This window comes from Grus americana, chromosome 13, assembly GCF_028858705.1.
Source record: "Grus americana isolate bGruAme1 chromosome 13, bGruAme1.mat, whole genome shotgun sequence".
Taxonomy (NCBI): Eukaryota; Metazoa; Chordata; class Aves; order Gruiformes; family Gruidae; genus Grus; species Grus americana.
Genome location: NC_072864.1, coordinates 22,283,519 through 22,296,516, shown reverse-complemented (window position 1 = coordinate 22,296,516; position 12,998 = coordinate 22,283,519). Strand labels below are relative to the sequence as shown.

The window sequence follows — 12,998 nt, the reverse complement described above, 5'->3', positions numbered from 1 at the left end:
CGGGCCCCGGGGGGCTGAGGGGAGTCCCGGGGTCTGTGGGGGGTCCCAGGGGCCGAGGGGGGTCCCGTGCCCCTTGGGGCTGAGGCGGGGCCGGAGGCGGGGCCGGAGGCGGGGCGGGCCCCGGGGCGGGTGTTCCCGGCGGCCCCGACAGGGGGCGGTAGAGCGCGGGACGGCGGAACAGCGCCTCCTCCCCACCCCGCCGCGGCCCCGCCCACCGCCTCCTCCGCCAATCGCCGGGCGCGGTGTCCCCGCCCTCTCGGGCGTCCCCGGCGCTCGGGGATGACGTCAGGAGGCGGCGCCGAGCCGCGGGCCGGAGCGGGCCGAGGTGAGTGTGGGACCGGCCGCCGCCCGGGGCCGCTCGCTCCGCTCCGCCTGGGCCGGGCGGGCAGCCCTGGCTCCGGCCGCCCCTCCCTCCTCCTCTTCCCTCCCGCGGCGTTGGCGGCTCGGCCCCGCGGCAGCGGTGCGATGCGGCCCGGGAAGGCGCGGGGGCTACGGGCCTCGGCGCCTCAGCCCTGCCGCTGCCCGGGGCCGCGGGTACGGGCGGGCCGGAGAGGGAGCCCCGACCGCCTCCCGGAGCGTCCCCTCACCGGGTCGGGTCGGGTGCGGTGCTTCCCAGGCGTGGAGCTGAGCGTGCCGCGGGACGAGCCACCGGCCCCGGCCCTGGGTCCCTCCCTGGGAAGGATGGGGGGGGAGCGGTCTACTTGGGATGAGTTATGACAAACAGTCAGAGGTTCGGAAAGTTTGGAAAGTTTGACCGATCCTGGCCTGCCACCGGCTCCGGCAGAGCTGCCTGCAGTGCTGCAGCAGCCCCAGCCCCGGGTTTCCCCTCAGGGACCCACCGAGGGCTTATGCCAAGCAGGCGGTAATGTCAGGTTTATGTCAGGCGACGAGAGGCACGTTTCAGGTTTATTAGTAAAATTAAAGGTAAGGTGCTTTCAGAACTGCTGTGTTGGCACAGGTGTGATTTCAAGGTTGCTGTGCGTGAGCGTTTCTTATGCAGTTAAGAGCTGGGATCTTCAAATTTCCTTACTGGCACCTCATTGAAAAGGGAAATTAAGTGACTTCAAGTTGTGAGGTATTTAATTGGTGGTGGAAGGCACGCCAGGCCTCGGGGGGATTGCTCAGGTGGCTGACACCCCTCATCCACAGGGACACCCTTGGGTGTTAAACCGTTCAGTCCCTGATTTCTTCAGAGAGGTGGAGGATGGTTTTGAATCAGCAGGAGCCGAGGTGTTGCCCTGCTGAGCCGCGGGATGCAACGTGTTGCTTCTCCAAGAAGTGGGTAGACATGGAAACATAAACCCACTGTTCCTTCTCACCACTTACAACCGCGGCTCGGATGTGCTGTCCTCTCTCAAATAGTTTGGCCCCTGCTGGGAAAGTGATTTCCTGCTCAGAGGGGGCTTGTAACGCTTCATTTCTCTAATGTGTTAGTTCTTTCTGCCAAACTCTTGGTGATTATCACACACGAGCATTTCCACCTGCACTTCTGTTGCTGGCCGTGGCGGGCAGCTCTGGGTTCTGTAGGCTTTCCCGAGACCCTCACATGTACAAGGAAGAGCCGCTGATGTACTGGTATTTGATGCCTGATCTCAGCTAAAATTATTAGTGGGTTTCTATACAGCGTTTTCCAGCTCAGCATTTGATCCTTCGCTTTGGTTTTGTTTATGGGTGGAACATTTTCCACAAGTGCTTCTCTGCGTGTGGAATTACTCTGTTTGCGGATACTCTCATTCCATTTCTCTCTTAACTTAATATGCTTTAAGGCACAATTAACGCTGGGGAAAACTCTCCGTGGGAGGCATTATTCAGGACTAGCTATACTACTCTATTTATTTTATTGTCATGGGACTTTAATCTGAGTGAACATCCAGTTACAGGACAGCCCTTGGTGTAGGTCAGTTAAGCTTTCTATGAAGTTGTTTTTTATTTCTACCACCTGCACCCTAGCATAGGCATGTTTGTGCCTGGTTGGTGTCTTTAACTTTGCGGTACTGCCAGGAGGTCTTATGTGAGAAGTTACTTTGTCAATGTCTGATTTTAAAATTGAATCTTAACTAAAGCCTTGGTTTTTTTTCCAGATGGGATGTAGAGTCTAAGCTGCTTCCGGGTGTCCCTCTAAAACATTTCTTGTTTGTCCACATAATTCTCCCGATGGAAGACCAGCCGGGGTTCCCTTTCTGTGGTTTGTGCTGAATAGTTGCTTGGAGAGGTGGTGAATGAGTGAAGATACGCTCGGTGATGGTAAGGCAGCTAAAAGCTGCTCTGGTTAAATAAGGGCTGCATTTTTTCTGGGGGATGCAGTTAGTTAATTGGTAAAATGGATCTTAAAACCAGCGTGCCTCTGTCTCTGTATTCCCTGCCTCCTGCAGAGTTTCACTGATGCCCAGAGGACAGTAGTGAGAGGTTTAAGACACTGGTACAACTCAATATAAAGAAAATCTCAGGAAGATTTGTTAAGTGAACAAGTTGCTGAGATAATTTATGGAGTTTCTAGTGAGAAATTTCAAAATTACAAGATTTAGAGTGGCTGCTGTCTTAGGAAGTTGAGCAGACTAGAATTATGGATAACGCTTGCCTTTTTCCTTAATTTGATTTTTATTAATCAATTGGGGCTGAACAAGAAGAGCTCCAGAGGTCTCTTCCAACCTCAGCCATTCTGTGATTCGGTGCTCAGCTGGGAGCATTAAACCAACTATGCTTAATAAAAAGAGATACTGTGTAATTTCCACAGACATGTGTTCTGAGCATGACTGTGTTTTTATAGGCACTATCTTCGGTAGCTTGTGAAAGCAGCGAAGCGCTGTGCACGCTCTCTAGTCCAGTGAAAATCCCAAACCCTTAGTTTGTGGTAGCATGGCTCTGCTCAGATGTGAACCACTTATATTTTTTCCTGTTTGAAACTTTACTACCCTGATTACTGTTTATCTGTTTCTTTTCATTCTTTTCCCAAGGTTCAAATGTGGGAATTGCCCCGGATGTGGTTGCTGCTGCTGCTGCCCTGGGAAAATGCCTTGATAGGGAATTAACACCATTCAGTGATGGGCTGTGGGACAAGCAAAGTGCTTCCCGAGCCCCCCAAAGATGTGCAGCTAGACCTGGTTAAAAAAGTCGAACCTTACACGGGCCACAATGACGTATACAAGCATTTCATCAAAGATGACTGTGGAACCGTCATCAAAGCTGGCTCTCCCTCACCTCCGCGTCACGCTAACCCGTATCCTGGGAACCACCTGCCTGCCCACATGGACCAGCCTGAACCCCGCAAGAACAAAGTGGCTAAATACCGTGCCAAATTTGACCCTAGAGTGACAGCCAAGTATGACATTAAAGCCCTGATCGGGAGAGGGAGTTTTAGCCGCGTTGTACGGGTGGAACACAAAGCTACCAAGCAGCCCTATGCGATCAAGATGATAGAGACCAAATACCGGGAGGGGAGGGAAGTGTGCGAGTCGGAGCTTAGTGTGCTACGGCGGGTTCGGCACACCAATATCATCCAGCTTATCGAGGTGTTTGAGACCCAGGACCGTGTGTACATGGTGATGGAATTGGCGACCGGAGGAGAACTGTTTGATCGAATCATTGCTAAAGGTTCCTTCACCGAGAGAGACGCTACGCGTGTGCTGCAGATGGTATTGGATGGCGTGAAGTACTTGCACACGCTGGGTATCACGCACCGGGACTTAAAACCGGAGAATCTGCTGTATTACCATCCGGGAACAGATTCCAAAATCATGATCACGGACTTCGGGCTGGCAAGCGCTCGGAAGAAAGGAGATGACTGCCTGATGAAAACCACATGTGGGACCCCGGAGTACATTGCTCCTGAGATCCTGGTCAGGAAGCCATACACGAACTCTGTGGACATGTGGGCGCTGGGTGTTATCTCCTACATTCTCCTGAGTGGCACTATGCCCTTTGAAGATGACAACCGGACCCGCTTGTACCGGCAGATCCTGAAAGGAAAATACAGTTACTCAGGCGAGGTGAGTGTGCCGAGGGTTGAGGTGAGGGGAAGTCAAACCAGCAGCTCTCCGTAGGTGGGTCTGTGATGACCAGAACCTGGCTGTCACGTGCAGGGTGGTCACATTACCAGGGTTAAAAAAAAATGTATCTGTTATTCTGGCTTTTAAAATCCTTTCCTGTTTTCTGTCTGCTTTTCAAAACTGCTTCCGGTGCAGCATAGTGAGCTCCTCTAAAACCTGTGTATGTAAAGAAAGAAGAGATCTCTTCCCGTAGAACAGAACTGGAGGGACTGACAGAACTGGGATGCTTGTGGGTTTCTAGCTGGGGAGACCTCAGCCCTGGTAAAGTGCTGTCTGACACTTCACTGTTGAAACTGCTGCCAGGGTGGGTGTTTGAAATGTAGTGTGTACACACCCACTCTGATTTCTGATACAAATCCAAGCGCAGGCTGAAAAACACCTTTGCTGAAAGATAAGGTTATGGCAGACAAAGGGGCGCTTGCTTCTTGGGTCTGGAGATGTGAGCACTTCTGAAATCGATCTGTGTTGCCTCCTGAGCTTAGTATGTGACAAAACTGAGGATTAAATATTAAGTTTTCTTAGCTCGCTATGGAAAGAGGAGCCTTGGGGGATAGATTTTAGGCAGACGATGGGTGCCTTTACCCTCCCAGAGCCCCATCGCTCCGCAGAACGTCTGGGTGCCAGGCTGGCACAGCTCCTGTGGACTTGCTTCTGGTTGTGGTGGGAGATCTCGATTACCAGCACAATTGCCAAGTGTAGGCATAACCTCGCTAAGAATCACACTTCTAGAAAGTGAGGGTATCCAAATTTGCAAATTGCGTTTCTGCCTATATCCCTCACTGGAAATATTAAAAAATGAAGCTTTTATAAATTCCTCTTTAATAAGAGAGGAGAGTGTTTAGATTCCTGAATGCCATGACTGTGTGAGATGAAGCCTGCTGGGAAAGTGTTAACGAGTGGCTAAGTTTGTGATTCTGAAACGACAGTAAAATAACTGTCAAAAAACCAGAATAAATTAATGATTGTTTTCATACTCTTAGGTGTGACAGGTATGTTGGCATTTTAATGATGGATGGAAGGAGCCCAAGATGTTAAGATTTTAAACATATTAAGCTGCTTTAGGATTGTGTTTAAAACAAAACAAAAAAATCATTCTCTGAAGGGTTTCCAGAGGTGTCAGTAAGTCTTTATACTGTAAAGCTGTCAGGCCAGCTTGTGTTAATAATCGGAATATCCAAGTTAAATGAAGCTGAGGAATATTGGCATCTGCACAGGAGGCCACCGAGGGAGAGCCCGGATCTGACAACTTTGTGAATCTTTTTATTCTTCCCGTGAGTGCTCCTCAGAAGGTCTCCTGGTGCACAGAGGAGGCCCAAACCTGCGGAGGTGTAAACTCCCAAATTTGGCACTTTCTGGACCAAATGTGTTACTTACTTTAGAAACCGCAGTACTTGGTTAGTTTCTTGCCAGAAGTATTCTATCAACTGCTTCCTTGAACTCTGAGCTTTGGCTGACTTTGGCAGCCTTTGCTTCTTTTGTTAATTTGCCGCACTAAGGTGATTTCTTAACCAGTTGCGGAGTTTTAAGAATGCAATCGGGTTATCCTAATGCAGAAAGAGATTAATTACCAGCTGCCTGTAACATCTTTGGGGTCACACTGAAAGGCAAAGCCCCTTGTTACCTGGTTTACCTTACCAGTGGTAGTAGATATGGTGTAGTGGGTGGGATTTTTTTTCCTGTAAAAGTTCTTCCTTTTTTGTTTTATTCCCCAGTTCTGTGTTGGCCTCGTGCCTCAAGGCGCCAGAAGGTCAGTGAGACCATTGACTCTGAATCTGCTTCTTCCCTTTGGGGAGCTGTTTTCATTCTTAGCCTCTGTAACATGCTGTGATAACAAGTTCTGTAGTTTATTTAAAAAAAAAAACACATGGAAAAGGTATTCCCTTCTCTTAGTTTTTATTTGCCTCTGCTCATTTAACTGGTATTTTTCTATGTACATCTCATCCCCTTTGCTTGAGAAACTAGTGAGTAACTTTTCCCTGCCCACCTGTCAGTTATCTTTATACTTCTTTAGATTCCTTCTTTTTTTTGAGGCTGAAGGTCCATCTGTGTCTAGTGCCTCCTAGGGAATATATTCCACAGATCTGATTTTTGCTGTTACCCTTCTCTGGGCTACTTGTAAGCTTTGAGGTGGGGTGATACGTGAGCACCGTGGCTTTGTGTCGTGGTGTAGAAAGGTCTCAGTTACTCACTGCTTCCTCCCCGTACTGTATTTGTTTCTTTGATGCTCCTGAGCATTTGGCTGATGATGTAGAGAGTGATCTGCTGTGACTCCAAGAGTTTTCCTGAGTGTTAGTAGCTAATTTGGGGATGTCATGGTGCCTACATAATTTGGTGCATCCCCTCTAACGACTATACCCCCAGTGCGTGAGCTTGTGTTTAGTGACATTGAATTTTGTGACTGTTATTCAACTTTGTCACTTGGTTTTTCTACCTTTTTGCAGACTTTTTAAATTAAGTTTAGCACGCTATCCGGGACCGGTTCTGCCCATTATTGCGAAATCTGGTAATTCTGGAGTCTTAGAAGCAAGTGGTGGGATACAGGTTTGACACCTGATAAATGATGATGATACTGAACTGTTGAGGTTAAGAACAAAGTTGAGGCATGATACAGGTGGTAGTGAGCGACTGCATGATAAATTGGCTGATGTTTGATCTGGACAAACTTGAACTGGTCCCACGGGAGGACGGGCAGTCCGGATTTTCTATAAATGATGGTAGGCCCTGAAGGTGCTACTTGCCCTTCTGAAGAAACAATTTGAGGTTAAACACTTCTCAATATCGTCTTGATACTCCTGATCAAAAGCCAATTAATATTAGAAATTAGTGTTATTGTTGCAGGTGTCCTTGCTGTGCCATGCCCATCATCCATCCCCACTTGAATGTTGAGTGCAGTTCTCTTTCCCCCTGAAAAAAAGCAAATATAGGTTGGCCAAAACCCTGTATGTTTTGACCAGATGTTTTCTGTTCTCCCAGAGCCAGGGAAAATGGATGCTTTAATTTACCAGTGTAATTAAGCCTATACCCCTAAATTGCAGGCGTGTGTGACTGTAGTCAGGTATTGGCAGGAGATGCAGTAATGGGCTGCCCACTTTGTGAGGAAATTCTAGGTGAAAACAAGGCGAGCCAGAGATTGAGAGGTGTCTGGCATGTTTCCCACAACCTTGCCAGCTTTCTTAAAACCATCTTCTGGGCTTTTAAATGCTTCCAAATTTCTCATGTTCAGAGAAGATTGCTCTTCTTTTTTTGTATTACACTGGAAGAAGTGGGAAGATGTCAGAAACGAGCCTGTCGGTAAGTTTGTCAGACTAATGGAAATGGCAGGAGCCATATGTCCTGGTTTATTTGGAGGAAGAATGGGCAGAATACTGGACTGCGTTGCAGAACTGTCTGTCTCTGATAAATGCAGAAGCAGAGATTTCAGGGAAACAACTGCTTTTCTGCTCTGTAATGTGAATTTTGGAGCAGTGAAATGGAAGAGGAAATGTTAAAAGAAGCCTGCAAAGTAAAGTGCCCAGAGCTGACAGCTTGAGCAGTGCAGCTGAGACAGATTTCAGCAGAGAAGCAGGGAGCCATCTTCTGAACTGCGTTGCCATACCACGTCACGCAGCAGCAGTGCCGCGAGTTTGCCGAGAATTGGTGCCGAGTCTCACTTTTTGAAAGGTCTGGCCTCAAAACCTGGTCAGAGAGAACAAAGCTGTACTGAGAGAGGAATAAAAGCCAAGATGCACGCTGACCTGAGAAGTAGCTCCATCTTCTTGAAAAACAAGGGAGCTCATGTCCAGCTCATGTAATTGCTTTCTGACTGGGACCCTCTTACCGCCGCTCTCCTGTTCTGGAGTGTGAGGTCTGTTTGAAGAGGCTATTAGCAGATCAATAGGAGAGGTCGCCCATAATAGCTTATTCAGGTACTGCTGACATCACTGCTCTGATTATCTCTTGTATCTCCTTCTGTGCTTTCTGAACTGCTTGGAGTAATGGGTAGGGTGAGGAATCAAGAAAAGCTGGCTTTGTAACTTGGCATGCTTTTTTTCTGAGCGTCTCTGAGTAAGGGTTACGAGACTGCATTTGATGTAGCCTGCTACAAAGTCATTCTCTTTCACTTGTTTTGTTAGAACTCACTAATAAGAAAATTTGGCAATATTTTAATTGAAATCTTGGGGATAAAACTGATTCCTGGGGATCTCTTTGTAGCTTAAAAAGTTGTCTGAGGAATAAAGCTGGAATTCCATTCACAGTTTCCTTTGAATTTGAAAGTGTAGAAAGGAACATCAGACCATCGTTACCCTGCTAAGACAGGCTTGCTCTGCTTCTGTTTCAAAGCTCATCCTTCTCTTGAATACTGATACTTTCATGTTGCATTACACACCTGGGAAACTTGCTGGAAGAAATGGAAGATAATATATGTTGTGGATAAATTGGGAAATTGAGCTAGGGATTGTTCTGGTTTTGATATCTGATCTGGGCAAATCATTTCCCCTTGGGGTCTGTTTTCCTATTCATAAACCAGAATCAGCTTTTTGTGGTATGTTCACCATGGGTGAGGTCGGTGGGTGCCAGTTTAAAACCAAAAAGCTTGTTCAGAATAATGGTGCTGGTGGATACGTTGATCGACGTGACGTAAGGAGAGACGTGTTTGATATATGAAGGAGTTTGGGCATTGCAGGTCTGCGGAAGCTCTGCAAGGGACTTAGCAGCCATGCGGAGAGATGATCTGATTTTATGTGGCTTCCTTAGGTTTTCCAGTGGTGTTTATTAAAGTTCCTCACCAAAGGCTCTTGAAGGAACTTTGGAGCTGTGATACAATAGCAGCCTTTGCATGGATCAGCGATTTGCTGAAGATAAGCCCAGAGCTGAAATATGTGCTCAGTTCCATGGAGAAGGGAAAAACAGTGACGTTTGAAGGATCTCTTCCTTTCTGCCCAAAAGCGATCAGGACAAAGTTCACTAATGAAGCTGTGCAGTCGCTGATGATACAGAGTTCTTCAGATGGGGAAAATGAGGGCTGTGGACCTCCTGGATGCAGGCTGCTGTGGACCTTAGAAGTTTGCCTGAGTTAAAAGAGCAACTGAATGAATTCATGGAAGATAAATCAATGGAGAGAATGATATTAAAAAGTCCTAAGTATGGGTAAAGATGTCCCTAAACCACAAATTTTGAGGCTTGAGAGTAGGGGGGTGTGTGTGTGTTAATCGCAACATAGGGACTGTTTTCTTGGGCTCTCCCTCTGTATCTACTGTCAGCTGACGTCAGAGACACCACACTGGACTCTTTCGTCCCGTAACCTTCAGTCCTGTTAGAGGTGCTAGTCTTTCCTGCTCTCATTTCATCCCTCAGCTGGGGGCTTCAGCCATTCCCAAGCGTTACTGAGCTGAGTAATAGCCAGCCTGCAGAACAGATAGTGCTCTGAGGTTGTGCGTGCAGCATTTGGGGCGCCTGCCTGTGTGCTGGGGGTGTTCAGCGGTCCCATCGGACAGCAATGGAGCAGGTACCGCACACCTCGTGTGGTTTTGACTTCTGGTTTGGAGGCAGCATTATTTCAACTGAGTTTGAGAATCGGAAATCAATCCCAAGGCTTGTCAACTCCTACGGGCTGATTTTACTTGCTGTATAATACTCCTTTGGAAAGGCTAGACATGTAAAAAGTGAGGAGGGCAAACATTTTCTATTAAATGGAAATGTTCTTGAACTCTTTAATTACGACGTGGTGCTGGAGTTCCCCTGTAGGTAGGGGAAAAAGCAGGCAACGTGTACAGACTAAGTGGTAATAAAAAGTGCATTTTGCAGATGATAAAATTAGTTTAACTTCCCCTTCTTCTGCAGAAATGTTGGTTTGTGGGTTTGGCTTTTTTTCCTTGGGAGAAATGAGTGTGTCTTGACGTTATACATCTATAAAGGAAAATGTGGTGTGAATTGCATTCTGCTTGTGACTCTGCCCTCCTCTGTTCGGTGACTCATTTGGATTTGAAGTATGAACACAGAACCTATCTAGTCGTCCTGCCTGGCTGCCTTGCTCCCTGGTGTCCTTAATATGATGGTTTCATTCTTTGACAGCTCCCCTTGCTAGTTCCTGTTGCCGTTTAGAATTCTGCTTACTTTCTTTGCACTCCCAACAACGTCCCAAGGTGCTGTCTTCTCTGCTGCTTCTGCTGTCAGATGTGGAAGGGTGACAGCAATTTTGGGGATGGCTGCTAAAGCGCTGTGCCTGTGTGTTTAAGCGGTTCCTTCTGATGCCGTGAGCGTGTGGTGCCTTTCCCCACTGACTTCACACAGAATATAAACCCATAGCTTCAGAAACGTGAGAGCCCTTCACATGGGGGGCATGTTTAGGATCGAGGATTCTTGTAGATCTTCATCCAAATCTATTTTTTAAGTCTTGCTCATTCGTAATTTAAAAACCAGCCTTTTCTCTCTATCTAAACAGCAAACCCTTCAGCCAGGCTCTCGTTTTAAGTCTGAACCTTTGCAGCATCCCTTTCTCCTGACTTGACAAGTACATTCTTGCTCTGTTCTCACACATGCAGATCTCTGCTGCACGTTTTTTGTAAGGCTTGTTTCCTTGGCTGTGTCCACCCAGATTTCTTCTCCTTCATCTCTTTATTTGGGTTACCTACGCTTTCTACCTGGGCTCCTTTGCAACCTAGGTTCTCCTGGTTGTTAGCAAAGATAGTAATGCTGAAAGGGAGAGCTGTGGTCTGTTAGACTGTCCCTGCAATGGATGGCAGCTTCCTAGGATAACCAACAAGATGAGACTTGTTCGTATACATAGGCTTCCGGTGGTCATAATGTGGAAAAATAACTAAGACGCACGTATAAGTAACGTAAGTAACAATTTTATAGTACTTTTGTAGTGATGGCACCTTTTGAAGTTATGTCAAGTCAAAGAGCACCTATTTCTAAATCTGTATGCCATTATTTGTGATAACTTTATGAAGAAATTGGTGTTCATGAATTGCTTCTGCTTTTTATTTTGCGACAAACTGGCGAGCTCCAGTTGAGACAGCATCAACAAAGAGTTGGTCTGGCTTCCTGCGTTACAGTGATGCAGTCTGTACCACTGAACTTAAAATTACAGGAAGATTTAGGCAGAAAGTGACCTCCGGAAGTCTCTGGTCCAAACCCCTGTTCAGAGCAGGGCTAAGTGTAAAGCTAGATGAGATTGCTTCACATCTTGGGCACTCGAGCCTTGGAAGTTTCCAAGGATGGAGATGCCACCACCTCTCTGGGCTCTTATCCTGGGGCTGTCCCATTCTCGTGGGAACTGTTTTTTCTTTACATCCAGATAGAATTTACCCGGTTGCAGCTTGACTGTCACCGCTTGCCTTTTCACTGAGCATCTCTGAGATATCTGGTGTGGTGTCATCCTCATCTGACAGCACTGGCAGTTGCAGTTTGATCCCAGCTAGTTGAGGTTCTTCTGGATGGCAGTCCTGCCCTCCTGCACATCAACAACTCCTCCAAATCTTGGTCAAAAGCAACCAAGAAGCAAATACTAAAAAATTGAATGCTAAAGAGACATTTCCAGTACAAATGGCTTCAGAGCAAACGAAAGGAGAGGCTTAATGTGCAGAATTTGTATGTGCATAGCATTTCCTATTTCTCTTCTTGAGCGTTCAGCCTCTTAACGATCACCTGCCCTAGCTTGGCGTTGAAAGCGCCAAGTTAAATGCAGATATTGAGTAAACTCTGCAAATACTGCTATGGATAGATTCAGGCTGGAAGAATACACTTAATTACATGAAAAACAAGTTACTGTACTAGAAAATGAGTGGAGTAGCGTGAATGGTGTTCCCATAATAACTGACACGGTCCATGTAAGTAAAGAAATGAAGCACCTTCTCCCCAAACAGTTTTCCCTGCCTGCAGGCGATAGCAGAAGCAGGAAGAGCGAAGAGTGCTGGTAGTGCATTAGCAAACAAACTGTCCGTCTGTGCTGTTAGTTGCTGCCTGACAGATAGCAAGATAAAAACATGAAAAGCAGTTTCAAACCAGCTGATGCACACTTACGGGAGGAGTCCTTACCCCAAGTACGTTGGTACCTCTGCAGAGCGTTTCCAAAGTGTTCTTGTAATTGTCCTCATTGTGGAGGCTGGTTAAAAGGCTGCGGGGGACTTGTAACCACTCAAATCCCTCGCGATGCGTGATGGAGGAGACGAATGACAGTCTTGTCAACTTTTAATCTTAATTTCCTGCATTTATGCAGCTTTCTGAGAGAGAATGGGGTAGAGCTCAGACACAGGCTTCTTCTGACTCAGGTGGGAACTGGTTACTGAATCCCCTGTCCCTCTCCAAAGGGACTGATCAGTGATTGTATTATGACTATGGTCAGATTTTCTAACAAATTAAATCTTATACCAAAAAAAAGGCACAAGCAATAAAAAGAATAAGGTCGGTAACCTTCTTGGTAACCTCCTTCCTATAACAGCTGCAGGTGGAAATGTGTAGTGGCAGAGATGAGCAGGAAAGAAAAAAAAAAAAGACCCAATTTTTTATTTTGCATACTTTTATTTTAGTGTAGAAACTAATTTCCTGTAGGAGAGGAAAAAATTATACTTGGCATATCACAGAACATGTCTCTCTGCACTGTCTATCACTTTGCAGGAGAGTTTTCAAACAAACGTTCTCAACTTTTGGATGTGGCTTTTTAAAGAACAGTAAGTTTTGCATTGATGCTGCAGTAGGTGTGATCCTCGACGGTCTGGCTGCCAGTCCTGGAATGGCTCCTGCGTGTTTGCACTTCTGGTCACTAAGAATTAATTAGATATGCCTATGTAATTAAAAAAAATAATAAATGTATCTGTCTTTTGTTGTTTTGATGACAAAAAGCATAACCAATTTAGAAAGGAATATCAATTTAGAAAAAAATCAAGAGTTTCGTAGTATATTAGCTTTATTTTATATTTTATGCTTTATTTGCCCCCGAAATTTGTCCAGGTTTTTTCCTGCAGTTCATAA

At 46.5% G+C, this 12,998-nt stretch overlaps 1 protein-coding gene across 5 annotated transcripts in view; it reads left to right on the top strand.

Moving 5' to 3' along the window:
• The first annotated feature begins 288 nt into the window (after positions 1-288).
• Positions 289-12,998, top strand: part of PSKH1 (protein serine kinase H1) — a 39,276-nt gene continuing 26,566 nt past the window's right edge. The window contains exons 1-3 of one of the 5 annotated variants that reach the window (XM_054840264.1): positions 289-325; positions 2,082-2,244; positions 2,955-3,986. In XM_054840264.1, coding sequence (XP_054696239.1) covers positions 3,042-3,986 — 945 coding nt within the window. In that variant the 5' untranslated portion in view covers positions 289-325; positions 2,082-2,244; positions 2,955-3,041. The other 4 variants (XM_054840266.1, XM_054840263.1, XM_054840267.1 and 1 more) reach the window with 4 other exon arrangements.